Below are 27,972 nucleotides of genomic sequence, written 5' to 3'. Positions count from 1 at the left end.
ATCCCTTACTTGCACTGTAGAGATTACGTGATCGCTCCATCACGGAGACAGACAGGAGAAGTCCTTCTGTTCCACTTCCTCATAGATCGTGTTCAGTGCTTCACAGGAGAGCACAACGCAAATCTCTCCCAGACAAACGAGCAGTACGATTATGAGGGGGCTACTACATCATGGGGGCCCCTGGAATATCAGACCCCATAATGTTGTAGCTACATCTATGGGACACCCAACCATATGTGTATTTATTTCCTGTCTATAGGGAATATTACCACTGAATTAACAGCCATAAAATGTTTTGGGCTCATGTTTTAGGATTTTTTTTAAAAAATCTGTGAGCAGGAAAAAAAAAAAAAACGGGGTGAACACAGACCCACTACAGTACAGTACTGGGAAGAAGGCTTTACAATAAAGCATATGGAAAAGGTCCATAGCCACATAGTGACATGAAACAAGGTGAAAGCACGTTATATAAAAACGTGTTTGTATTGGTTGACTCTTGATTATGATTCCTAAAAAGTACACGTCAGGTTTCTACAGTAAATCAGCACAACGACGAATACCACGTCATTAAGGGTTAATTTGGGTTTATACCAAATTGATGACCGCGACCCCAAAACGTTAATTACCCGAGACTATTTAAGAAGCCGATAAACGCACAATGTGCAATGTGAATATTGTGAGAGCGTCTGTGTCCAAGATAAAAAGCTACTGAAGGATTTGACAATAAAGTACAGGCATACCGTGGTTTAAGGACACTCACTTTAAGTACACTCGCAAGTAAGGACATACCACCCAATAGGCAAGCGGCAGCTCGCGCATGCGCCTGTCAGCACGTCCTGAACAGCAATACTGGCTCCCTACCTGTACCGAAGCTGTGCGCAAGCGGGGAGACTATAGAGCCTGTTACAAATGCGTTATTTACATTAGTTATGCACGTATATGACGATTGCAGTACAGTACATGCATCGATAAGTGGAAAAAAATGTAGTGCTTCACTTTAAGTACATTTCCGCTTTACATACATGCTCAGGTCCCATTGCGTACGTTAATGCGGGGTATGCCTGTATGTCACTAGGTTAGATAATACAGAAATTAGTGTGTGTCCAATTCAGAAGAACTGCACTTCAACTAAAGAAAACTAATGATCATTCAATGAAGTATTGTTTCACCTTTACATTCTAGCGCCTGACTCCTACGCACTAAAAGACCAAATCAAGTGTCCTCTTATATCCACTTCAGCAAAACCAGGGCTACTTTGTATTTAACTATTAAAATATACTTTGTATTTAACTATTTGTACTTATGAAAGTAAAATAACCATTAAAACCTTAACTGCTAAGGGAGGGAGGGCTGCAATGCATTGCACACAGGGTAAATATGAACCAAAAAAAATAGCGTGCATGTGATTGCTCACTAATTTTTGAACAAATGCCTTAACGTAATTAAAAACAAAGGGATCTAGTGGCTAAAAGAAAGAGTAGAATTCATTTGGCCCGAGTTAAGCATCAGACTCTTGTGCTGCAACATTCAGTAGCAATTAGCTATAATTAGGCATGGCTGTTACATCTTCCAGCACAGGGGCAAGTTAAACACAGCTTCTTCCTAACATGGCTATCTTTACCTTCTTTTTCAACGACTGCTCAATTTCTTGCAGCTGAGTGCGTGTGCTGCGCTCAGTGACAGATACTTTGCTGTACTCCTGTTTCTTGTTAAGTCTGTTTCTCCAGTCTTCCTCCCCACTCTTCTTTAACAACGCCAGCCTAAGAAGGAAGAATATGCCACATTGTTTGGAAGACATTCTAAGCAAGTCAGGCTGTATTTAATGAGTACAGAACATTTCAATCCAATTATAGGAGACAGAAACAGTTATCAGTACAAATGCAGACATGAAATTAACTTATGCCAGTAGTTCAACATATATTTGCATGACAACACTGCTAGCTTATTATGAAAATACTGTACAACAGATACTGCACTCTTTATGTTGCGGTTTACCATGTAATTGGTATTCTGAATAATCGTATCAGTTTTTATTAGTACTGTAAAATCATGCCAATATATTTACATTTTCTATTTTAAGTTTAAAGGTGCATTTTGGTGTATTGTCTCAATTCTGCCATGCTAGAAATATTTGGGACACCCGGCTTCGGAGCCATGGCACCCAGGTTGAGAATCCTCCTTTCATGCACCTATTTTTTTATAGTCAATCAAATATGCGAAATGCCAAGAATGACTAAAGACAATTCGGATGTCAATGCCAAATGTTGTGTAGAGCATTTTAGGAAATGTGACCATGAGCAAAAATGGTACATAGGAGCAGAAACATATGAAAGCAGCAAAAAAAAAAAATGTATTTTGTTCTTTTATCCTTTCCCCAGCCCCCCTTTTTTGCGAAGAACGGGAACTAGGTGATCCCCAGAGCTGATCCACCCATTATTTTCAGCTCCGCGAATCCCCTAGTATGAGAGAAACAGAACAGTAAAAAGGTACACACAAAAGCGTGGCTTAAATCAACTGCGTGACGCATTGCGGAGGCCGCAATGTAATATATGGAGGATTCCTATTGGCTGGTGTGACGCGGGGGAATTAAAAACTAGAACATGGTACCGGTACCTTTACCAGTATGTCTGAGTAGTTGGTGGGTCTCGGAAGCTGAAAATAATGCGGATCAGCTTCAGGGACCCCAGGGGGTCAAATAGACAGAACTGCATCCATAACCTTTTGGAAACAAATTTAAATGGAGGGTCACATAAGTAGTCTGCTCATTGAGAGGTTTCTCACAGTTTTAAGTGCTTAGTCTACAACCTTCAGTGGTAAAGCAGACAAACTCACTGTATCTCCCAACAGCGTCAAAGGAGTTAATAGGTTTGTGTCATGTCAAATATTTGTTTACATGCCTTGCAATTTAAAGCCTCAAACCAAACTCCACATGCCCCTAACATTTATATTACAGAGTACACAAAGGCATTAGCAGATGTGCAGAACGTTTGCAGCCATTTACCAGTCATTAACTATATGGAACAAAATCCATCATATTTGAAGGAAAATAAGCGGCTCAGTCAGTTTGGTGGTTCCACACACCTGGCTCAATGCTGCTTAGCCCCAGCCAGGAGTAATCAAATCGCCATCTGCGCCCCGAATCGGCAATGCCCCTCAAAGCCAAAAGGCAGATATCGCCAATTCGGGCTCGATAGCGCAGGTGACGCTTTGGGGGCTCCCGGCCACCGAGTTAATTTGTACTGTACAATAATAGGTTCTACACTCAGTTTTGTAACTACTCGGACTAATATCCAAGTTGCTAGAACGGCAAAATAAGCACAGAGCAAGTCTGTCTCATATTTGAAATAAGGAAATATTTAATATACATCTGCATTTTGTCCCTGTGCACTCCATCTTTAGTCCATGTAATTAACTTTAATACATTTAATAATTCTAGGTTTTTCTTACATGCTCCGAGGACCTCAAGCCTAATTTAGGTGCCTGAGGTAAAGGGAGATAAAGTTAAAAGCAAAAAGTTAACAATGGGGTTAAACCCAGGCTGACCCGCTTTAAGGACAGCCCTTTGTTAATCTAGTGCCATTTAGTTTCTATAAGTTTAAACAGTGGCAGAGGGGCCTACAAAATACTGTAGGATTTCCTGCCACTTAAAAGGTTACATTATCTGCAGTGCTTCAGTACCTGTCTCTGATGGACATGTTTTTTCCATATGCATCAAGAAGATCTTCGTCCGACTTGTCCTCAATGGCAGAGGGAAACTCAGATGTTTTCTCCGAGGGCTTTCCTTCGTTTTGCTCTGATGCTTGTGGTCTGCAGGATACCGCAGGCGAAGTGTGAGAAGCAGCCTCTGCTGCTGTGGTGCCAAGAAGTTCAGATGCCGGCTGAACAATCTCTGCTTATTGTGAAGAAAAGCTCAGCATTAGCAGGCAGTCACATGGTGTGCAGTGCATGCCGTCTCCTACTTTTAACCCTATCCATCAGAAGCTTGCTGGCGAGAATGACATCAGTTTGGTGGTGATAAAAACATATACATTTTCCAGACATTCCATTTAGTTTCATTTCTGCCGTCTTCAATTGCAACATGTACCAACAGTCATAGGCACAGCTACTTGGTGTACTGGTTGCTCTTTTGGGGATGGGGTGGGGGTGGGGGGGAGGGCGGGAAGGTGTTTATCAATGTAATCCATCACTAGCAGTAGCTATAGTTCCATATAGCATCCGTGACATAATAATGTCAGTGATTCATTTTAAAAGGTGACAATGCCTTATTAAAAAAAAGGGGAGAAAAAGGTATGCTTAAATTATTTCAAAGTTTATCCTAGAACAGTTTAAACATTGTAACTCATATCAGAATGGGTTTTAATATTTATTTGTGCCTTACATCTTGATGCAGGTTTATTGCTCCAGCTACAGGAAGAGAAGTACAGTACATACATACACATTAGTAGTATGGGTCCACAAGTTGCCCACCTGAAGTAAATGGTATGGGGGAAAAAAAAATCCTACAAGTGTCTGACCTAGGCTACGCTTCCAATCAATTCTTGGAGTAATACAGTACATCTGAAACTTAGATTGTGAATGCAAGCGTTAACCCTTTTGCTGGTCTTGAGAACATCAGGAGTGTTTTGCTCTTTTTTAAGAGAGATCATAGCAACATAGCCCCATTATCTCACAATTTGGCAAAAAAAAAAAAAAAAAGGATTAACAAATCTCCCCATTTTTAGAGTCCCTGCAATAACTGAAAACAGAGAAAAATGAAAAGTCGAAATAAATGAGCTATTTATACTCAGTTTGGTTGTAGGACTGCATCATTAAATCTCTTAAAGCAGCAATGCCCAAGTTTAAAACTTTCTGAACCAGGCAATTTTCCAAAAGCTAATACCACCACAAATTTGCATCTAGGAAATGAAGAGCATTAAGAAATGTAAAATGCAATTTCTAAAATGTAGAACTTAATTTGGGGTGATGTAAAAAAAAAAGGCTCTTCCGGCAAGGCAATCAATGGTGCTAGTGACATTATAACTTGCGGGTGGAAAGCATAGGCATTCCTGGGCACATCAAACCTCAACCAGTTCAAGTCATGTAAATGCTATTGGAACTATAGGGGAGAGTAGTGCATAGGAGACGAAAGAGAACAACCCTAGACCCCCCCCCCCCCGCCCGCAGAGAAGAAGAGTAGGATAGGGAGCGAGTGCATGTGATTAGGGGGCATCAGTCCCTTGTCCACTTTCCTTCTCTGGGGGGGTCTAGGGTTGTTCTCTTTTGTCCCTTTGTGCACCCTGCACCCTAATCTACCATTAGGAGGCTGAGCGGGTTTGCCTGTTTGCATAGGAAACCCATAATGCGTGCAGACTGCATGTTGGTGACCCCCTCTGCTGAATATGAACATGTTGCACTATAAAGCAAGGAAGGGAGTGTGGCTAATAGAGATCAAAGCATTATTACTACACTCCCAATAATCATGCTCTGTTTGGAAAGACTGTCCCCTCTGTAGTTATTACTGTGGACTAGAATCTGTGGTGAGCAACACAGAAAAAAGACATTTCAAGAAGCGGGACGCCAAGAAGATTTTTGCTATGAAAGTTGGAAGCATGTGTGTGGATACAGAATCAGTAAATTCATCTACAGAGGTGGGTGGAGCACATGGGTCTACTCATAACAGCAATGCTGCAATAGGGCCTGGAGTTAAAGGAAGGTGAACAAACTGGAGCACAGGGGGTACCACATGTGTAGGGTTCACATCATTATCAGATCCCTAATTGCCCATATGCAGGTCAGGGCACAAAGGAAAAATTAGTACAAAAGGACCAATGTTCTGTGGTAGGTGGAGAAGCCTTCAACTGGCAGAACCACAATATGAATGGATAAAACAGAGAGGGACTATTTTTGGATTGGCTTGATGGGTAGGAAAAACAAAAACGATGGGAGATAAAACAAGACTGATCAAATTTAACTCACAAAAAAACATGAGAAGTTTGAGGAGACACAATTGTGTATTTAATTATAATTTGGAAAAAAAATATTATAGGCATCTCAAAAACATTTTCCTCATTGTTGCATTGCAGTATTATGTTGGTAATGGACAGGACAAAAGGCATGTACCAAAGTGTATATAAAAATACAGAATATACAGTGCACCACAAGATTAATATCTAAATTAAACCAGTTGTCCTTTAGGTAGGATAACATTTTAGAATGTAATTATTCACTTTATATACTGTAGCTAGGAGTAGATTTTATCACGATACAATAGAAAACCGTTTGGGAGAGTACACCTTCTCCTCCATAACTTAAATCCACTAAACCAACTAGACCTAGAACGGATCAAACTACAGTACACATTTTTCATTTCATTCAGTATACCTGTATTATAGCTGAACTAGGTCAAAATCTTTGCTTATTGAATATCCTATTGTTTTGAAACATACAGCAATGTACTTTTAGATTTAGCTCATACTACAATATACAAGTTACAGTACATACAATGTGCAATAACAATTTACACTGCCTATACCACATGCAACATTATCCCTTTATTGCATTAGTAAAATGTATTTTAGTAGCCTAAAGGAATAATGCTGTTGTGACAATGTCTTGTGGTCGACATATGACCACCCAAAACAAATCGCACCACCGAGGTTAGTGGTTACACTTTTACAATGAGTGCCATTCTTCTGACAGGTCTGAACTGTACTGTCCAAGACACAGCTGGTCTAAAACAGATGTGTACAGAAACATTTTGCATTAAATAAGACCATTTAGAATAAAACAGCTACTTACCAGTGAGAACTTCCGTACTGCTCATGTTAGTTTCGGATTCAAAGCTTTCCTTATAATGTTGTATTTCTTCAACTTCTACTTGCAGGGCGCTTTCAGGCACTTGGAATTCTCTGCATTTAGCAGGCTGAAACAGTGTTTGGGGGCTGAATAGTTCCACCGTGCTTCTGCTTGAGACAACATGCCCGGGCGCTTTCTGGTCCTCTGCCGGTACCTCCTCCTTTGCCAGATCAAGAACAGGGTGGGTAGCTTCCTCCTGGAAGGAGCTACATTTTCTGAGACTGCCATCATCTGGCATGAAGACTCTTGTCTGCTCCAACACTGGTTTCCTTAATTCCGTTTCACCATCTTTATCTTTAACACAAGGGGGATTAAAGGATTCTGACAGCAACGGACCTCTTTCTGAAATGTTTCCTGTTGCCAGTGAAGTGTGCAGCAGGGATGAAGTGCTGCAGACACTTGATATTCTTTCATCATAATTAGCTGACTTCTTAACATGCAGATCCCCAGGGCACACTGGAGACTGACAAGAAGTTAGGGTTGCTACGGAAGTTACAAGGCTGTGTGATAACGGAGCGATCTTTTCACCTTCATTCTGAAACTGTATGAAGTTCAGCAGACAGAAAACATTGTTAGGATGCAGGGGGCATTAGTGTTACTTGGTACAATTCTTTTTCAAACAATGTACTGGGATGACGTCAGTGTCTAGAATACACACCTTTTGGAGTTATATGTTCTATCGTTTAAGACACAACAAGGAAAGGTGGATCAAATAAAACATTGACACTTATTTTTTATTTCACTAATAGAATGTGTACTATACATTTACATATTTAATTTATAGGAAACGTAATTTTTAGTTTTATGATAGGAGTGTCTCAAACTTCTCAAATTAAGTAAACAAGATCAGTGTTTACTTTCCAAGGAAGCATTTAATAAAGATATTATTTCTTACTGTTTTATACAATAAATGTAGATGGACACTTCAAGTAGGACCAATAATAATTTTACATGTTTCTTTACGTCTAATATTTGCATAGTAAACAATACAATTTTCCTTTTCTCCTTTATTAACATTATTTATTATCTTTTGCATCTACGGCTAGATAGGAAATGCACATTGTGTCATTCTAATGCCATTGTTAGCCAAATAATTGTACGTCAGGAGCAAGAACAAAAGTGGTCGAATTACAATTTGGCAGGGCCTGGTGAAAATAAAACATTTATTATTTTCACAGAAAAAATAAGCAATTGTCTACTTCAAGGTTAATTATATTTTTCTAAGAAAGCCATGTTGAAGTAATTTTTTATTTGCCTCTTATGTTTGTCCTGAAGGGAAGTCCCCCATTAGTACAGAAAGGACAGTCAAAATGTGATGATCAACTGGTCCGTATACTTCCATTGCAGTTAGTGGAAATAGGCAATTTAACGGCACAGGTGTATTAACGGTGTAACTTTTTTTTTTTTGTTTTTTTAATACTACACTTTTTGTGTAGCCACAACAATTAATTATATTATTAAATTATTTTTTTTGTTAATTATAAAATATTTTACCAGGAGAAAAACATTGAGTTACCGCTCAAGTATGTTCTGGGCTCAAAGATCCCAACACAATTTTAAAGGAGAAACAGACAAGGATTTGTTTGCAATGTTAAGTTTTATACTGTATTTGAATTGAAATTTTTTTTTTTTTAATAAAAATATTACAGGTAGTCGTCACTAGTAGTGATTAAAATCGCTCAATGAAACCCCACTCTTCTAGTGATCATTAGTGGAAAAATCTTCATAATAAAACAGGATTTTTGCCTTTTAAAAATTCCCACGAGCAAACGGTGTGTGTAAGGCCTCGGCCAGGCAGAGAACGGGTGTGCTGCGTCCTGCTCGGCCGGGCGATTCGTGGCCGGCTAGGTACGCGCTCGCCTGGGGGCGCAGCCATGACTTCACGGAGCTGGTTCGCCTTAATTGGGCGAACCGCTCACGTGACGCGCTTCCGAGCAGCAAAATCTAATTTGCTTGCTCTAAGTGCCGAGCGGGCGCAGGCGTTTGCTCACGCTGACCACACACATTGCCGCAATGTGTTTCACTGCTTCTATTCTATCGTCACAGCGTAGTATGTGCGGGTAAAAAATAGCTGTAGTATACGAGATACAATACATTAGAAAGCACACTAGTAACTTCTGAAGCAGTATTCCTATAACAGATTTTGGTTCTTTTACCCCCCTCTCCCCAACATGCATCAGTTCCAAGATCAAATATTCTGCCTTTTTTGCTTTATATGTATTAAAATATCCTGCATATAGTAACTGGATTCTTGCTATGGATAAGGTAACTATACCTGTTCAACTTCCCCAAGTGTGACGGGCTGAGTCTGGTAACGTGCATTCAGTCTCCTTCGCCTTGTGTCCATCCGGCTTTTGGTTGACACCTCTTTTGTTGCTGGTTGTGACAGCTTGTTAAACAAGGCCATCTTTTCAGCCAAGGTAAGTGTGGAGGAGTCTGGCTCATCTGAAACACTTTGCAACTCATTTGTTTCCTTAAATACCTCTGGCTGTTCCTTGGCTTTTTGATATGCCGATGCCTGCAAACTGAGATATAAACAGATACAGAATACAGAGATGCAAGGGATAGTCTCATAACACCAGAGACATTGGTGGCTGTTAAGACAGACATTGATTGCCCGAGCAGGTCATAATACATTTTGGACTTCAATAGCTTTAAAAAAAATAAAAATCTTTATTATTTTATTCTCAAACATGCAATAGAGTAAACACACAACATGCTAAAACGTAACTGCAAATGCAAACGCAGAGGTCACCTTCACTGCATAAAGCCATTTGCAACAAGTGTGGTGTCCTAAATTAGGTCTCCAAAACCTGCAAAGGCATTCCTATAATGTATATCCGACTAAACCCCAGCGGGATATTCAACTACTTTTATCATCTCAGGGAAATTAAAACTTATACAAGGCGGACAGTGGATCTTCCTTGAAAGATGATCACCTGATTTTCAGCTCTTAAAGCAGTAATCAATCCGAACTACACCACCTCCTCTTTTTTTATTTTTTTATAGGAGGATAAGAGCCGAATCCAACTATTTTCGACTCCAGGTAACACAGGTTTCCGAGATAATTACTGGTGAAGGTACCAGCATCATTACTTCCTGGTTTTAAAGGGGCTGTGGCTGTCCAATAGCAAGCCACAACAAATGATGACATGGCTTCCTATTGGCCTGAGATTTGAAAGCCATTTTGTTTCCCCTGTAGGGAGATTTAAACTAGGTAACTGCAGCATAAAGTAATCTCCGGAATAGGAGCCGAATAAAGTGTAGGTCAGAAGGGGGGAGGCTGCTGCTTTAAAACAGATAAGGCTGGGCAAGAATTGGTCAAACTGAATGTTTAACTCAAATATATACCCCAATCTTGCGTTAATGTGTAAATGTTCTGCTTGCCTTTGATTTTTTTTTTTTTTACTGCATCATGTGTCTTTCACTGTGAAAGAACTACACCTCAGGGAGTAAACGGTTTTCCAGGGCATATCCACGCCCTTAAACACAGAAAAATAAAGTATTTCCACTGCGCTCAGGGTTTTTTTTTTTCTTTTCTAGGAATCAAGCCAAGAGGGGAAATTAAACAGAATGCAGCCAAAAGACGTCAGAAATTGCACAAAAAATCCCCTCACCAGTTATATCCTAATACACATCTGTCTGCCACGGAGATATTCCATTTTAATACAGCACCTACATTATTTTAGTACTAATAGTGTCACAACCTATTGGTGTTGACATCTCGGTAGGAAAATGTGTGCACCTGTTCACACTAGTTGAGACTCCTTACAGTATGGGCATAAATCAGCTGCTTTGGAGCACAATCAAAGTAACGTTATCTAGGCATACTCCATTTTTAATAACCAAATCTAAATTAGCATGTCAGACTTCCCCCTCCCCAAGATTAAAGAAGTAATCTTAACCCTTGTAGTACTGGACCTGTAAGGAATTGCAGTTTACCGTGAAATGCAATGCTGATCCCACGGTATGAAAGGGGTTAATGGATGTATCAAGTAGCTTAAATCACATGCTTACACAAGACAGAAATGGTTATTTTGTGAAACACTGTGACAGCAACAATTCCAAATAAGGTTATTGAACAACGTAATTATTAAAGATGCATGTGCACCCCCTTGGACTCTTTACATGCAAGACATGCCCTTTAATACCTGATACGATGCACTGAGCTCTTAGTTACAGAGGGACTAGGCACTCTTGGGATTACAGTGTGTGTGGTCACAGTGTGGGAAGCAGGGCTAGCCTCGCTTTAACAGTGCAATAGGAACGGTATGGCAAGAACAGAAAGGAAAGAAAAATGAAATTAATTAACTAAAAAAAAAAAAAAAAAATAATAAAAAAAAAACTTGCAGCATGTTAAATGCAGAAAGATATCAAGCCATATACATATTATTTGCGGTCATTTTGTAAAGGGTTAAGAAATTAAAATATGCAGGTAAAGTGGACAATGTACTGTATTGGGCCGAATATAGTACGGCCTCGCGCATAATACGACCCTAAAGGTTTGAAGGTGTTCTACATAAAAAATAAAAAAAGGTGTTGGGCTGAGCATATAATATGAGTACATTTTTCAGAGGGACATTTTAAGGAGAAAAAAAAAACAGCACTATATTCGGGTCAATACAGTAATTGAAATATCAGATGAGGAAGCTATATGTTTAGATGAACCTTTAAACATTGTATCAACAGTGTAGGTGCATTTATAATACCCAAGCGACTTACTTGAATTGCCAAACTGGAGTCTGCACAAAATGCACACAGGAATGATTGGACCATAATGGTGTTGAAAGTTTGCATTTTCTAAATATCAGCTAACCAGTAAAAACACTCAACCACTTATTGACACAGTATGGCACGACTGCTGACATTTCTGAAGGGAACACAGGCACTTCTAAAGACCACATTTTATACCACTGCTTCATTGTAATCCAAATCATTTAATATTTTGGTATCTGCAAGGATTGTTTGGGCACAATACAAAATGTCTTCAATTCCTTTATCTAGGAATTACCCCAATCCAAGCAACATAATACGCAGGTACAACAGGGCTCTTCGACTCGTTCTCCAAATGGGCCAGATTAGAAAACATTTAGGAATAGAAATGCCACGAGCTTATTGCAATACAATTCAGAAATTACTATATTTGAACATTTTGCAAACCTTTATAACAGCTGTACTATATATAATTTACAATACCTTAAAGAGGCAGTCCAAGTACTTTATTTATTTTATTTACACATAGCATTGAAGCAGAGGGTCTCCGGAGCTGAACCCCATTAATATTTCAGATGCGGGGAGCTCCTGCTTCCAGAGATACTTGCCTCCATAGGGGTGTCAGTAGCCACTCCGGCTGGGTAGCAGGGTTCACATTATGGCCACTTTTGAATAGCGGGCCAATAGGAAGCCGTGACATCATTTGGTGCTGCTTCCTATTGGCCCCCGTGACAGAGCTTTAAAAAGCAGAGAGATACTGGCACCCCCTTTGGAAGTAAGCAGGTATCAGGAAGCAAAGGGTCCATGGAGATGAAGTGTATGGGGTTCAACTCCAGGAGACCCCCTGCTTCAATCCGGTGTTAAAAAAAAATACAACAATATGCACTGAGATTGCTCACTAACCAGGGAGCTTCAGTGTGAAAAGCTGCCCAAGTAATTGGCATGAAAGTACCAGGGGCAGAAAGCCTATGGGGCAAGACTAAGATCTCAAAGCAAAGCATCTACTTGATCTGGTGTGCAAAGGAAGTGATTAGAAGGTGCGCTTTCCTGGCAAGGCTTGCGCTGCGGAGAACTTCTACGATTTATGCCTTAAATCCCTTCGGAAACATTGTTCATTTTGTTCTGTATCCATAATCTGGTGGACTTGCTTTTAAGTGACAAAATAACTCTATGCTGTATTCCCTGACTACTAAAAACCATTGCACGCGGTTCTAGTACTTACGTAGCTGCAATCACTACTTCTTCCGTGGTAACAGGCTGTGTGCGAGACCGGTCCTGGGCACGGCGGAGCCTCCTCTCCACTGCTGCATTTCGTGAGCGTGCCTTAGTTGGTTTTGCCTCCAGAGACTTCTCCATTTCCTGCCATAGAATACACGATACTATGAAAAGCTCTTAAATGGATAAATGACTGCTCGAGTATATATACTACTGGCTGAAAGTGAACATTCAGAATACCTGTAACGTCGGCATTACATTTCTTTGCAACCCGCTATACAAACATGTGCTCGCTCACAAACAGTAACATTTGGCGAATCTGAAAACAGTTAAGCATTATTTATACATATTTGTAACTGAAATTTCACACATTAGGTATGTAGCTGGTATTAATCAGAAAAAAAATAAAATAAAAAATTAAAAGATTAAGTACTAGTAACCAAAAATGGAAAGAAAAAAAAATATATATACCAGAAATAGAGCTGCAAAATAATTCCAGCACGATAGTATGGGGGGCTAGGAGAGCTTGTACTGTGCTCTAACAACAGTATAGTAATTAAGAAACCTTTCATGCCATAAAAGCTCTATTGTTCTGTCTGCATACAAAGCTCTCCTACCCTTCCCATCCTTTGCAGCATTTCTTCCTGTAAAGGATGATGACAGGAATCCATGAGGGCTGGGTGAACAGCTCATCTGACCTCCTGTTCAGTGGAAGAATAATTGCTTTACATGGAGGTGGCCCTTTGTGGTCCAAAAGAGCAATATCAATACCCTTAACCCCTCGGCTGCCAGACAGTTAATTAAAAACTGAGGTTGTGCGTTGGATACAAATCAACTAGAGATTCATTACATTTGAAACCTCTCTTTGAACTTGTAAAATCTCTTTATGCTGGGCCATTTGGCAGATTGCCCTATGCCATTGTACTGAAGTCTGACGTGGCATAAAACATAATCAAGGTCAAATTAATTACATTCATTTATGCAATCAGGGCAGCTAAAGCAACTTACATTTTCTTTAACATACAAAGTCAATCAATCCTATTTTGTCAGACTAAAATACAAGATCAATGCTTTCCATGATTACGTTTACTAGTTAAATTTAAAAAAAAATATTAAAAAAATAAAAATGGGGGCATATCAATATTTTAGAACTACAACGGTACATCATGTCAATACAGAGGTTATGTAAAGAAAATAAAAGCTTACTACATTCCTAATTAACCAGCATGTAATGCCAAAGCACAGCTCAAGTAAAACCAAGTAGTCTAACTATTGAAAAAGATGAATTCCAAAAGACAATTTCTATACGAAGTCTGCCTGCAATATCGTCTCTTTTTCTAAGACAAGACAACTTTAACCAGAGCTGGTACAGTTATAAATAGAAGTATTAGGGAAGCGCAAGTGAGTGTGAAAGCTTATATACCTGGAGTCCAAAGTCATGTAGTGTATATATAATTATACACATGTTTAAAAAAAAAAAATCTCAGCAGCTAATTATCCAATCTAAACAAAATATTAGTTACCCTAAAAAGAAGCCTCTTTGCAGCAACACTCAGTTTAGCTCTTTCATCCAACTTTGCTTCTTCTAGGAAAAAGAAAAAAGAAAGTAGTAAGAAGTTTTGAAAGTGCAGTTACAAGGTGTTACCAGCCTCTGTGTGCACAATAGGTTATACTGGTCTGTGTGTGTACATATACATGTATCAATCATTTCATCATAATAATCACATTTAAAGAATTGGTCATTGCAGATCTGCAAACCATCCATTAAAAATTACTGAATAATGTAGGATGCTACCATAAACAATGTTGAGCATTTCATTTCTCAATTGCTCATGACTCATGCGACCAGGTTGTGTGTGGATTTCAAAAAAAAAAAAAAAAAGTGAAGGGGTTTTCTTCAAAAGCTGATCTCACCAATCATTGTACACCTGCTGCGTCACTGTGCAAAGCCTTACAAACAAACACCCAGCAGAAGCAAATTCAACATTCTGGTTCTCAACTACAAAAGTTTCCATGACAGTCCGTCCCTCTGTACATTTCCAATCTAATTCCCAAGTACTCTCCCATACGCAGTCTGACTCATGATTTACGGCTCTCTTCCCTCATCTTCACTTTACTTCCAGTCTCCCAAGACTTCTCTGGTGCTCCACTCCAACTACGGAATGTTTTACTGTGCACCTCCCGACTCTTCCCCCACTATTCACAAGAGTTCCCTCAAACCTGCCTTTATAGAGACCTACCACTCTCCTGATGAGTCTACTCTTCATACCATACTGCGTGGCCTTCTATCCCCCCACCTATGCTCGTCATTACTCTCACATCCCTATTAGAGTGTAAGCTTCACAAAAGCATTGTTTCATTATGTTATAAGTTGTATGTATGTTATGTTAGCCCCATATTATACTGTGCTGCATCATATAATTAAAACATATTTAATAAAAACATGGAGGGAAAAAAAAGAGGAATGTTTAGTTTTCAAATAGAATGGCTATTCACAAATGGAACATTTGCACTGTACACCAATGACAAACCTTTGCTAGTTTTGTCACATCGGATTTTACTCACCATCTCAAGCTAGATATACAGTAGGGGATGGGAAAAATGTATAGTTTTTTTTTTTTAAAGGGTGAAATGGTACTTGTCCTCTAGTACCAACTATGTTGTACTCCCATTTTTATTAATCACAAATTTCTCAGCATTCATTTCAGCCACAGAAAATTGTAAAAAAAACAAAAAAAAAACAAAAAAACAACAACATTGTTTTAGAGAGTGAAACCAACAGATCATAAAATCTATTTTTGATTCAAAAGTGTTCAGAAATAGATACATTTGGGATTATATATACACACAACTCCAACCAGGTACACCATACTTTACTGTAGAAATAGAAACATTAAATTACAGGAAAATACATAAACAATGAGATATAAGAGCATCATATAAATATAAACAAGGGGAAGCCATGCTTTTCTAACCAACAGTATGGTGAGACAGTAACAATAGGAATTAACACGATTGTGTGAGCAATGCCAGCTGGGAACATTCTACACACACAAAAAAAAAACAACAGAAAGTGTATTGATACTTGCCTTCACCAATCTGCACTTCTGGACTGAAGGTGGATCTGTGGAATATATAAAATGATTAACAAACTGATCGAGTGAGGTTACACCTGAAAATTACTTGTTTCAAGAACAGTTCCAATTTTTTTTTACATCTTTCATTAATACTGAAAAAGCGTGCAACACAGAAAGGAAAACAAGTGTACACACGATAGCACAAGAATGAAGAGTTTTCAATATTTACACCCGACAACTCTACATACTTTGAAACTGGAATAATGGGAGCATTTAAAATTGTTAAAAAAAAGCTATATTTAAATAATGAACAAAATAAATGAACATTTCTATATAGAGAAGTATGAAGGCTACTAATGACAAATACAAAAAGAATAATCCTTTGGTTTACAGCAGGATACAGGTATGGTATTCCATTAAAAAATTATTATAGTTTGAATCTCAGTTGAATTAATGTCTTTACTATTAAAGTTGACCCTTTAAGTGCCTACCTATCTGTTTCTTTTCGTTCAGCTGAAGTAATAGGTTGAGTTCTAAATCTTTCAGAAGTCTTTCTACTTTCTCCAGGAGTGACATAAAGTCTTGGCCTCCGAGGGCCTTTTTCCCGCTCAGTATTGGCAGACAAATCAACATCTGATGTTGGCATTTCAGCCTTAGGTTCACTTTGTAAGAAGGATGTAGGTTATTGAAAAGAGGAGAGAGAAAAAAAAGGAGGACAAAGTAAAGAGGGAGCTGTTCAAACCAGTCTAATATTAATGTCAACGTCACACAGCATGCACAAGTGTATGGACAAAAGCATTCCAATCGTGAAGTAACACAGCAAGAAAATGTGAAAATATCTACTGCTGTGACAAACGTATTTGGGTTGTTGTGAATAATTTGTAATTGGTGCATTTTAGCAGATAACTGCTGAAGTTTGTGTGATTTGTCAAGGACGTGCAGGGGTAACACACAAAGAAAAGAAAAAAAAGTTAATTTGGAAATATCACCTACAGGTCAGTTTTTTTGGTTGAGTTTGCTGTCTCCAAGTATGCACTCCGAAGTTGGGAAACAGAGACTTTAGTGTTAACAACACCAACTTCATCATTGGAAACAGGTGCATTTTCTTCAGTACTTAAAAATACCATCTCTTTCGGTGCCTCAGAGTCCTTAATCTTAAAGGCGTCCAGCTTTTGGGAGCCAGTATAATCTGACAGTGAACGAGTAAGCATTTTATGCTTCATGGTAGAAACTTCTTTAGTATGTCCTTGGGGCTTGGCTGGAAATAATGTGGATCCACTCTGCAGGTACATAACAGTTTCACTCCTTTCAATGTTTTCAGGGGCTTTGTTCTGCATGCGAGAGGCTTGAGAGACGTGCAATATTTGATCTTCATGCCTTGGTGTTGTCCCTTTTCTCTGTTTGTTGCCAGAAGCACCAAGGGATTCATTATTGGTGTTCTGCTTGCATGGCTCAAGCGTACTGTAAGGTCCGTGAAAAACAGGATGCGATTTTTCAGTATCCACCTCATTGGCAGCTTTGGGCTTTTTTAGGGATGTGGTGAAGGCAGACACCATCACACTATTATTTTCAGATTCATGCAATTCTCCTATCTTAGGGGTATGAGCAACCACAGCAGGTTGAATGTGGCCATGAATTGGTTGGTGGACAGAGGAGGCTGGCTGTTTATAAACCCTATCGAAAGCCGAGGTTTCCGACTGGAAAGGCATATAGTAGACTGGCACAGGGTGATGTTTCTTTTGTGCAGGGGCGTCGGCGTCAAGTTTGAGGCTCCCGTGAATATTATCCTCTTTCACTAGCCTCTCTCTGACTTTAACTCTTTAAGAAAGAAAAGGAATTAGAAGTTCTACTATTGAAGGCCTATTCAAGACTTGAAGACAAAAAAAAAACAAAAAAGCTGAGTTTTCATGAAAAGAAATACAAGATATATACAGCAAAGGATGAAGCTCCAAATAAGCATTTCACTGTTGGATACAACTTCTGCAGATATCCACAACTTTAAGTTCTTCTAATACAGTAATTGACATAGTAGCCGGTTATAGGACAATAAGGCACTAAATGGATATAATCTCTTTAAAATCTCTTAATTAAATTATGTTTTGCTACAAATTTTTTTTTAAAAAAAACAATGAAGCATATGTCCAACATGCTGACATTAGTACCAGACAATGTATTGGCATAATCTTTGAATATAAGTTTCCAGAATTTAGTAGTTTGTGACTCTTATGTAGCCCTTTTGTAAACTACCCACTTGTTCTCCATTGTCCTAAAAGGAATTCTGAACACAATTTAGTACTCAAATCCCAATGGTGACGCAAATGCAAATAAATATATAAACCATGATCCCTTGTGTTTAGCGTAAACCACAAATCGTAATGCAAAACGGCCTTGGCACCCTGTAGAAGCCAATTCCCCAAAAGGATTCATGTCCTGTAAAATGGTTTGTGGACTTCACTAAAATTGTACGTACTTCAATTTGCCAACAAGGCAATAGCCTAAAACACTTTTTAAAATCTGACTGGTGAACAAAATGTTACCAATTCCATTCTCAACAAATTTCTTACATTTGCTGAGCACCTCACATAAATTGAAAGTGCATTGTGAAGGTAATATTCAGCACCAGCAACCACGCCCAAGCTAATTAATCACAAATAAAGGACCCTACAGGGTTGTACTGCCTTAACCTTGGATAGGCTGACAAGTCACTCAGTTCAGCAGCATTAGGTACATTTCTGCTCTTGGAATGTAGAGGTGATCCCACTGCGCTCCTTTCCATGGCCACTCAACTCCGATTTTGAAATAAATAACTTTTAACTGCGTCAGTTTACAGTATTTTATACAGTACTAAAAAAAATGAACACGGTAGATAAATCTGCAATGCTACAGCTTAAAACCGATACTAAAAGGGCATTTTGTTGCCAGCATAGAAATTGTTATTACAAAGCAACATCAATAAAAGGCGTTTTAGTTCAACAAAGTATCATGAATTGAAGTATCAAATATGCCCAATAAGCAGCAGCAAAAAGTGGGGGGAGTTAGAGGGGGGGGGTGGAGAGAGGAGGGAAGGAGGAAGAGAATGAACACGCTGTGAACCACAGTAGACAAGGTACTGGGCGAGTCCTTTTTGTTGTGCTTATTGCAAGTGGATTTCACTGAAAACTTCAATCTAATTTGGCAGGTTACGCATTTAATTCTCTTCTAAAAAAAAAAATAAGTCATAACCAGACAGAGCGGTACAAAGGCTTCATGCTTAACCCTTTCATTGCAAAAGGAGCTGCGATGCAGGCCCTTATACAAGCAAAGGGATAGTTGTGTAATGTCAGGAAATGCATTTTAAAAGACTGCTTTTCATAATGTACTTTTTAAACATTTCAATAGTTTGAAAGCTATTAATTTAAAAAGAAGAATTTTGATGTTTCTTAATCCTTTATCCCAAATGTGCCTGGTTATCCCCAGAACGATTAATAAATCCGTTGTACCCCATTTTAGGAAATCAAACTGGGCAATTAGTTTTTTTTTTGTTTGTAAGGGCATTTATCCAAGATAATTTTGGCTAATGAAAATAAGCTTGTGACCGTATAATTAGGAATTCACACCAACATTCAAAGTATTAGTCTTAAAGTTGATTGTCCACTCTAGACGTTTGTGCTGATATACCCATAAAATGGGCTCAAGTTTATGACATACTATAAAAATACAAGAGATGCAAAAAAAAAACCAACCGTTAGGAAACAATGCAAATGAGCTAAAATTAAAGAACGTCAATGAATTAATAGATATTAAAACACCAACTGATCAATTAGTGGTGCAGTAAGTGCATGGTAAGTGAATACAGAAGCAAACAGGTGCATATACACTGCACGTCTTGGCTTTTGATGAAAGGTGTTTCTGGTTCCATTCAGTTAAAGGATCAAAGGGGGAAAAAAAGTGTTAAACTTGGGGGCGAAGTGGAGTGTTAAATTTGGAAACCAGCAACCAAAAGGAAAAATGTGATAATTAGCCATAAAGCCACAAACTCCGGTACCTGGAGGGCCAGTTGATAAGAGAAGGTGTGTCTCCATCTGAATCTTTTTGAAGGAACCATTCAGATTTCGGTTTCCCTGCACTGCCATACAGAAGACAGAACTTCAGAAATGATCTTCTCAACCTGTATACTTTCTGTTGCAATTAAATATGATCCAACCGACATCCTCAAAATATCTCAAACAAGAAATCATATTATGGCCAGTTGGTGATTCATTACAACACGGAGCAAATGTGAAATTGGAAATACTATAGCCAATGTGGATCTTGGGTCACAATTAAGCGATATGATCGTTCACTTTCCACTTTTTGTTCCTGGCATGCTTGTGAACAGAAGAGGGTTGTGTGACTATACCATTTATTAATCCCCCTAAAAATACATAGGTTTGCAAACATCTTGGGACATTGATACTTTAACAAAAATGCATCATCTTTTGTGGAGAGCCAGCGGTTGTTGACTGACAGAGCAAGCAATGACGTGTATTCCTTTCTTTTTACCTGAAGCAAGGGACAGTAACAGCTGCGTATTAGGTCATTGTATTGCGGTCCCTGGACTCCTGAATATTAGATGTATTTTGCACTGCAACGTCTGACCCGAGAGTTGGGGAAATTCTTTAGCGGTGATTGGCTTAAACAAAAGCAGCAGATCGTGACAATCATATGGTTATATCCTTTACAAAATGAATTTAGGTCAGCCACCGGGGATTGCTCCTTTTCAATCCTACATTTTCATCTCTCAGTGTTTTCTAAGGTTTGGAAAGATAACCTTCCAATAAACATTTGCATGGTTGCCTTATGTTTTTAAGATTGAGTATTTCCCAAAGTGTACTACTAGCAACAAGTTATAAACTAAAACACAGTGTCTCAACTATGCATCAATGGGCAATACGTTTTATTGTTCCTTCTACAGCCCCAACAGTGTGCACAGTGCTGTATATAACTTTTCAGACACGGATCCTTAGAACATTCAATCTAACATTTGATGCTGGAGGTGAAGGGAAATAAAGTGACTTGACCAAGGCAGACAGGTTTGAGCCAGGCTCACCCACATCAGAGGCAGTGACATTACCATTGTAACCCTCAATGTTCAACGAAACAACCAACAGCTGTACACAGGGATACACATTATTGAAACTGATAGCATTACCATGTGGCAGTATTCCATGTGCTCGCCTCCTTAACACCTACAAAAAGGAGAATCGGCCAGCAATGCATTGTGAAACAGATCAATCCTGGTGCCTCTGGCACTGTATAATCAAAAAGGAAACCTTGGTGAACGCAGTAGTATGTGGGTCTGTATGATTTTTCAGCCCCAGAGTTTGACAAAGAAAACGAATGCTGCAGGAAAACAAGCCGCAGATGAGCTCTCTTGCAGTTACCAACAGATTGTTTCACTGCTTTCTAGTCGGGTTTGGCCCAAGAGAAAAGGTTCTGCGGTGCACCTTCTGATTTTCTAGCTCCTACAAGAGCACTACAGGTGAGCACCATTAGGGAGATCAATGCACTGCCTACATCAGACTGGTTGCTACCATAGCTGCATCATGGAATTTAAACACAGGTGTACCAGTTAATCCGTAAGTTTGAAATACAGTAATATGTATCACTACTTTGTGCCATCATAAACTATTGCAACATAAACCTTACTACTTACCTGGGTCCAAGCAAACCAACAAAATAGCACACCTGGGACAGCATTTGTGCAGCCTTCATTTGATTACCCTAAAGTAACAGGTATCCTATAGTCACAGCCAGATTTAAGGGATATGCAGCATTTCTACTGCATGACTATTAGAGCATAGCTAAATACCTGTTTGAGTTGCATTGATTTAGATGGTGAAGGGCAGTACTAAATAGTTGGGTGCCAGTCTCAGCGATAGTGTGATCATTCGACAGGTTTCAAGAAGTTCATTGCGTATATACAGTATTTTCAACTCTGAGTTTGAGGTTATTGAAACAGCGTATTCTTTTATTCAACGTATTAAACATTGTCCGCTGGTTTTGCACTAGCAATTATTTAAAAAAAAAAAAATGTCTTTGTGAAGTGCATCCTGATCTCTCAATGTATCATTTTCCCTGGAGTAGTGGAACAGAAATGATGGAATAAAAAAGTGACGAGAAAATAGCAGAGATGTATTTTAACAGCATATTTTTAAGAACATATGTTCCTTATTAAAATACCGCCCGACGATCACTTAGTAAATATTAGCATGTGTGATAGTATTTCAGAATTTTTTTTCTTCTTCACTCTTAATTCTTCAAGCTTGTGTACACAACACTGCAGGGCATTATAAGGTGAAGGTAAGATAGTGGCAAAACAAAGGATTCCTATACATACATTTTCGTTGTTTCATGTGTGGTACGAATCACTGGTCATTATTCTGGAAACTCCTGACCAACAATTTGTATTATTAACCCTTTGAGTGCTGGCTTGTCACTTAACCACTTTCAATAGCAGTAATTTTGCAGGAAACCAAAGAGGAGTCCTTCATATATACTACTGGGCAGAGCATGTACTGTGCGCCATGAGGACGCCATCTAAGCAGCAAAAAAAACTCTGCTGGGCATGATGTAGTCACTATATCAGGAGGCTCCCAGAGTGTTAATCCTGGCAGACAAGCTTTCACATGTATTTACATTTCATGCAACCCATCCTAGTGCCCAACATTGTTTTTTACCCTCTTCTCTATGCAGCAGAGGAAATACAAGGGACACCGTATAACATTGGTAGTGTAGGTATCTTTTAACATGTTTTGACCAAAATATTTGAATGATCCATACTTATGAGGGGGTGGGGGGGGGGGGCAGGTATGCACATGGTTGCCATCTAAGCCTCTCCCCCACGGACAACCAAGTAGCCACAACATCACAGCATAATAAAAACAAAAACGAAGGTCAATACGTTGGGAGCCAAGGGATCCCCAGAACTAGTGATAGTGGTTCAGCTCCTGCTTAACGCCGCCCCCCCCCTTGTTCAGGCTTCCCCTATAACAAGTGGATATAATAAAACAAAAACCCAAAAGCGCACATACACCTCTAGAGCATCATCTTTCGTTCACTTAACGCTGTAACTAGATTTGAAGCTTCCATGTAACCACTTCACTATCCATTTGGTTTATATTGCCCGAGCAAGTCATCTAGGAGAGAGGCGGCCAATCCCAGTCCTCAAGGGCCATCACACCAGTTAAGGTTTTAAGGATATCCCTGCTTCAGCACAGGTGACTCAATCCGTGCTGAAGCAGGGATATCCTGACCTGGTGGTGGCACTTAAGGACTGGAGTTGGCCACCCCCGATCTAGTAGTTAAAACAAACAAACAAAAAAAAAAAATGGGAAAATATATTTTGGACGGCCAAAACCATTTTAACCCCCCCCACAAATACAGTATGTAACCTTACTGCAGTTCATCTTCTGTAACCCTAGATGCACAAATGAATTACATTTCGTCTTGTATAAGCCTTGTATAAAAAATGACTAGCTTACCCTTGTCTGATTTCACTCTGCGGTTGCTGATCAGCTGATGGATAAGTCGATGTTGATTGTTTTGGAGAGGACTGTGATGCACGGCGAGGAAACTTAGGTGACCTGGGTGCTTCGCCAGAGGTGGATTGTTGTCCAACCGCAGAAGAGACAGATGAGCCATCAAACTCTGAGGAGAGGTCCCGAAACCGGTTATTGTTTTCCAGATTCTGAAGTACATCTCGCTCCGACAAGTTCTCGTTGAAGTCATGATTCTTAGAATCGAAAGACCAAATCCTTTTCGGCTCCTTATTCTCCGTTCGGTATAAATAATCAGATCCATTGTCCTTACTTTCATCGTCCTCATTGTCAAATTTCCCTGCCCGCTTTTCTGAAGTATCGCTGTCTTTCCTCGTTCGTGTATGCCTGGACTGATATTCAGAATCTGCCTCAGAGTCCAAAGCAAGTCCATATCTTTCTGCTAGCTGGCGTCTGCGTTCTGCTTTGTAGCGAGCTATTCTTTCTGCTTTTGTTTCCTGCTCCTGACCTTCCATAGATCCGGAATTAGAAGTCGATTCAGCTGGAATTCCTCCTGGCTGCAACGGACACCTTGATCTAGAATGTGTTTCTACTGATGAATCTGAAGTTTCTTCTTCATTCGCAAGTGCTACTGTTAAAAAAAAAAAAAAAAAAATTATACATACACATATACACGAGGAATTATTCTTATCCTTCATTCCTTCTATAGGCCCCCAATGCCAGTACAAATTTATGGGGAATTAAGCCTGCACAGTTGAGGGTAGAAGTTAGGCCCCTGGATCTTCTCCTCACATCAGGTTTAAGTGAAGCTGAGCAAAGAAAATAAAGGAAACAGCACTGAAACATAGCCAAGAAAATAAAAAACAAAGAGGAGAATTCCACTAAGGAGGGAAAGTTGCACTGGCATGTACGGTATGGATTAGAAGATTAATTAATGGTAAAAATAATTCCCCCATGTTGTCTCAACACCCCTCCAATACCAGTACAAATGAACGGTAACATATCAAAGCAGTTCCCTTCCCAGGGGTGGGGGGAGAAGAAAAACATTTTAAAATCTACTTCATGAAAGTAATGACATCCAAAATATATGAATGGTAGATCATATCCAGGAGCTGAACTCTGGAGAAGGCGAGTCTAGTGTCTAGTAGGGAATGCAAAATAAAATGAAAGGGCTAATAAAGAAAAGCCTAAAAAAGCCCTGGGATCAGACAGCAATATTGGAGATCCAGTCTACTGTCGCTTGGAGCTACAGTATATCTGCTACTACCCAACTCCTGCCTGAGCCAAGAGCTGAACACATTAATAGATAGGGGTTATCAGGCAAATCTTCACCTCTGGCTGGTAAATGTTAAGCCTGAAAGTGCCCTGTACCCAGATGTAACAGAAAAATAGCAAACCCTGTGAGGCGAGTAGCTACACCTCCTGGCCTGGAGGAGTAAAGTAACTGGTGTGAGGAGGAGAGCAAAGAGCTATGTAGGGGCTGAAGGAACTGGATTTGTTCAAACTTTTGTTCTACCCCCAACTGGGTGGGGCTTGGTCACCATTCATTTGTACTGGCATAGGAGTGACATACACAGAAAGCGTGAGAGATCAGATCAAAAGTCTTTTGCAGTTGTGTAGTTTTATTTTACAAACTGCCAAACACTAATGTTATGCATTTGTATATATTTATCCAAATGTGCTGGGGAAAAAAATAATAATAAAAAAAAAAAATTAAGTTGAGACCTAAAAACCAGGCTATTCAGAATTGTTAATCATGTAGTGTTAGAAGACGGTTTACAAAAAGACCAGGCCAACACAAATATTCCATCTCAAATGTGAGATTTGTTCTAACAAATTAACCTTCATTAAACACGTTACATTTGTTTTCTGCAAACTTTTGGCTTCTAACTGGGATTCCGAAAAATCTGAATTAAGCCCACAAGAATACACATTGTTGCAATGAATAGTTTTTGCAGTGTGCGATCAGGTCCTCAAGAACGGGAGATGAAAAATTGGCGACACAGACACACAGACACAGACACACACAGACACACACAGACACACACAGACACACACAGACACACACAGACACACACAGACACACACAGACACACACAGACACACCTTGTTAACACCTTTGTAGTGTTCACGCTGGAAATTCACTGCACTTGATGCTGGCCCCTCTGGCAGCAAGAAGGGCAAAGCGCTTGAGATGTGGTAACCATGTAAAAATTACATCATATCTCCTCTTTAACCAAAACACAACCTAGCCCTTGCAAATAGGCATCCAAACAAGAAAAATGAGCACACAGTATGAATGGGTTCTGCAACACTTCCTGTGCACAGAGTTTGATTTCCCATGAGATTAACCCTGTCACTCGCATGATACCTATGCAAACTCAATCTCCCCACAAATATTGAGATAGCTAAATCTTTATTTTATAATAGTTTTGAAACAAATCTAGTGAGCTTCCAGCTTTATACTGTAGATCAATGAAGGGAAGCTAGCACTGATCCTGGGTTAAAGCTCCTTGAGTTGATGGAATATTTACTAGTATGATATAAAAAATAAAATAAAAAGGTCTTACCTATATGAGGGTTATATAGGTCTGCTGCACGCATATACCTTGGTGTGTCTTCTTCTAGCAAGCGGTTTTGTATTATTGGTGGTGCTTCAATTTCAATGCCTTCTAAGCGTCTTGCAATTCTTTCTTTCCTGTATTTTGAAAGGAGGTTTTATTACAACTACTCGTGAGAATCTATTCAACTATATCCAAACAGCAGTATAAAATGACACTTTTGGGCAAGCACATTCTCCACCTACCTTTTCATTTCTGAAATCACGTTCCTGCCTGGCTCAAAAAGTTTTCTTAATTCTGAAACTAAAAATACATAAAGTTAGCTGTGTTGCAGAGATGCAGTACAATTTAGCTCTATGCAAACAGGGAGAAGGGTAAAACTAGAACTGGAGATGTTTCTTAGCAGGCTATAGATACACAGTATACATTAGATAGTTGTGCTTCCTTAAAAAAGCTATTTTGCAATATAGTTTAAGAAACTCCTATGAAAATCTTTATTAGCTAGCCTGAATTAGAAAGTGCACTGCTTGTATACAAACAGTATACCCCCTCACTCTCCTCTCCCCCCCCCCACCCTCCACAATATATTACTACTTTCTCATAATATATTTATATGATGTCTAACAAAGGGTTTGTAAAGACTGGAACAAAAACTAGAAGGCTTTATTACTAAATGTGCATGTATTTAGCCGTATACAGACACAAAATACTATTTTTGTTCCGGTTTACCTTATAGCTATCATTTACAACGGTTATACAGTAGATGGTATTGGATTCCTGCGTCTAAAACAGAATGCAATTACTCCTGATGACGCGACATGAAACATTAGTCAAGTTTGTCTGTTCCAACTAGTCATTTTTACCTCTAGTTTGCTGAAAAGTGCTTAGATTTATACATTAAAAATATATACATACATATACATACATATACATACAGTGTTCGACAAACCTATATATTTGCTCGCCCCGGGCTAGTGGATTTAACATCGTGGCGAGATCCTATTGGCCCAAGCAGCATACGTTTGGTACTAGGTGGCGAGTAGATTTTTTTGTGTGGCGAGTAGATTTTTTGGTGATTTGTCAACCACTGTGTGTGTGTATGTGTATGTGTATGTGTATGTATGTGTATGTATGTGTGTGTATGTGTGTGTGTGTGTGTGTGTGTGTGTATATATGTGTATATGTGTATATATGTATATATGTATATATGTATATATGTATATACAAATATAGCTGTATGCTCATCTGCATGTCTTAGGCAGGTCTGCAACCCCGCCTTTCCCCATTATCACCCAGCATACAGCACTTCCACTGCAGCAAGGGATTCTGGGAAATGACATGCAAATGAGCACACAGTGTCACTTTTTGCCTCAATAACCATTTTTAACATGGTTCCCTATAGGCTTAAGCTTGCTGCATGGTCACAGCTTTGAGCACAGCCAGGGTTAAGGTGCATACCCAGAAAACCCACCCACCCACAGACAGCTGTTTCGACCTTGATGGGTCTCATCAGTGTGGGGTTGATTTTACTGGGAATGCAAGAGAGGCTATGGGATAGGCTAAACCATAATACTGAGTTAAGTTATGGTGAGTAAAAATATATATATATATATATCTTTTAGTGTTTAACTAAACTGTTGTTACACTTTTCAGAATAAAGCACATGCTTCCTATGCAGGTATTTACATTCATAATAAATATAATAATGCTAGAGGAAATACAGTAGCACCTGCCAAAGCAAATGCAAAGGTGGGACTCCGGCTAACCAAATATAATGGACAAAAGAGCACTGTTTGTATAAACATAATTACACCCAAATGTAGGTCACCAGAGAGAGAGTTACGGGGTCATTCAAGGATTTCACATTGTTTTATTACACCTGCTATTTACTGCAGGCCCCTCACAGAACAAAAGGGCTCACTTTATACAAGAACTACATTTCGGCTTTAAAAAAAATACATTGGAAGCAAAAGGCGACACTGTGCTTTTTAAAATCACCACATCTCCCCGGGTATTTTGCTTTATGCTTTTTTTTAATTTTTTTTTCTATTACAG

At 39.2% G+C, this 27,972-nt stretch overlaps 1 protein-coding gene across 19 annotated transcripts in view; it reads right to left on the bottom strand.

Annotated features, from left to right (window-relative positions):
• Positions 1-27,972, bottom strand: part of SVIL (supervillin) — a 191,890-nt gene that overhangs the window by 52,859 nt on the left and 111,059 nt on the right. For 10 of the 19 annotated variants that reach the window (XM_075587689.1, XM_075587697.1, XM_075587701.1 and 7 more), the window contains 14 exons: positions 26,163-26,220; positions 25,927-26,054; positions 23,342-23,987; positions 19,864-19,944; positions 16,833-17,657; positions 16,331-16,501; positions 15,852-15,886; positions 14,286-14,347; positions 12,770-12,906; positions 10,986-11,081; positions 9,110-9,359; positions 6,778-7,375; positions 3,679-3,892; positions 1,622-1,760 (listed from right to left, as the gene is read on the bottom strand). In XM_075587689.1, coding sequence (XP_075443804.1) covers positions 1,622-1,760; positions 3,679-3,892; positions 6,778-7,375; positions 9,110-9,359; positions 10,986-11,081; positions 12,770-12,906; positions 14,286-14,347; positions 15,852-15,886; positions 16,331-16,501; positions 16,833-17,657; positions 19,864-19,944; positions 23,342-23,987; positions 25,927-26,054; positions 26,163-26,220 — 3,440 coding nt within the window. The remainder of the gene's footprint in view (positions 1-1,621; positions 1,761-3,678; positions 3,893-6,777; positions 7,376-9,109; positions 9,360-10,985; positions 11,082-12,769; positions 12,907-14,285; positions 14,348-15,851; positions 15,887-16,330; positions 16,502-16,832; positions 17,658-19,863; positions 19,945-23,341; positions 23,988-25,926; positions 26,055-26,162; positions 26,221-27,972) is intronic. The other 9 variants (XM_075587688.1, XM_075587686.1, XM_075587692.1 and 6 more) reach the window with 9 other exon arrangements.

This window comes from Ascaphus truei, chromosome 2, assembly GCF_040206685.1.
Source record: "Ascaphus truei isolate aAscTru1 chromosome 2, aAscTru1.hap1, whole genome shotgun sequence".
NCBI lineage: Eukaryota > Metazoa > Chordata > Amphibia > Anura > Ascaphidae > Ascaphus > Ascaphus truei.
Note: the sequence above shows the minus strand (reverse complement) of the source record. Positions and strands in the feature narration are given on the sequence as shown.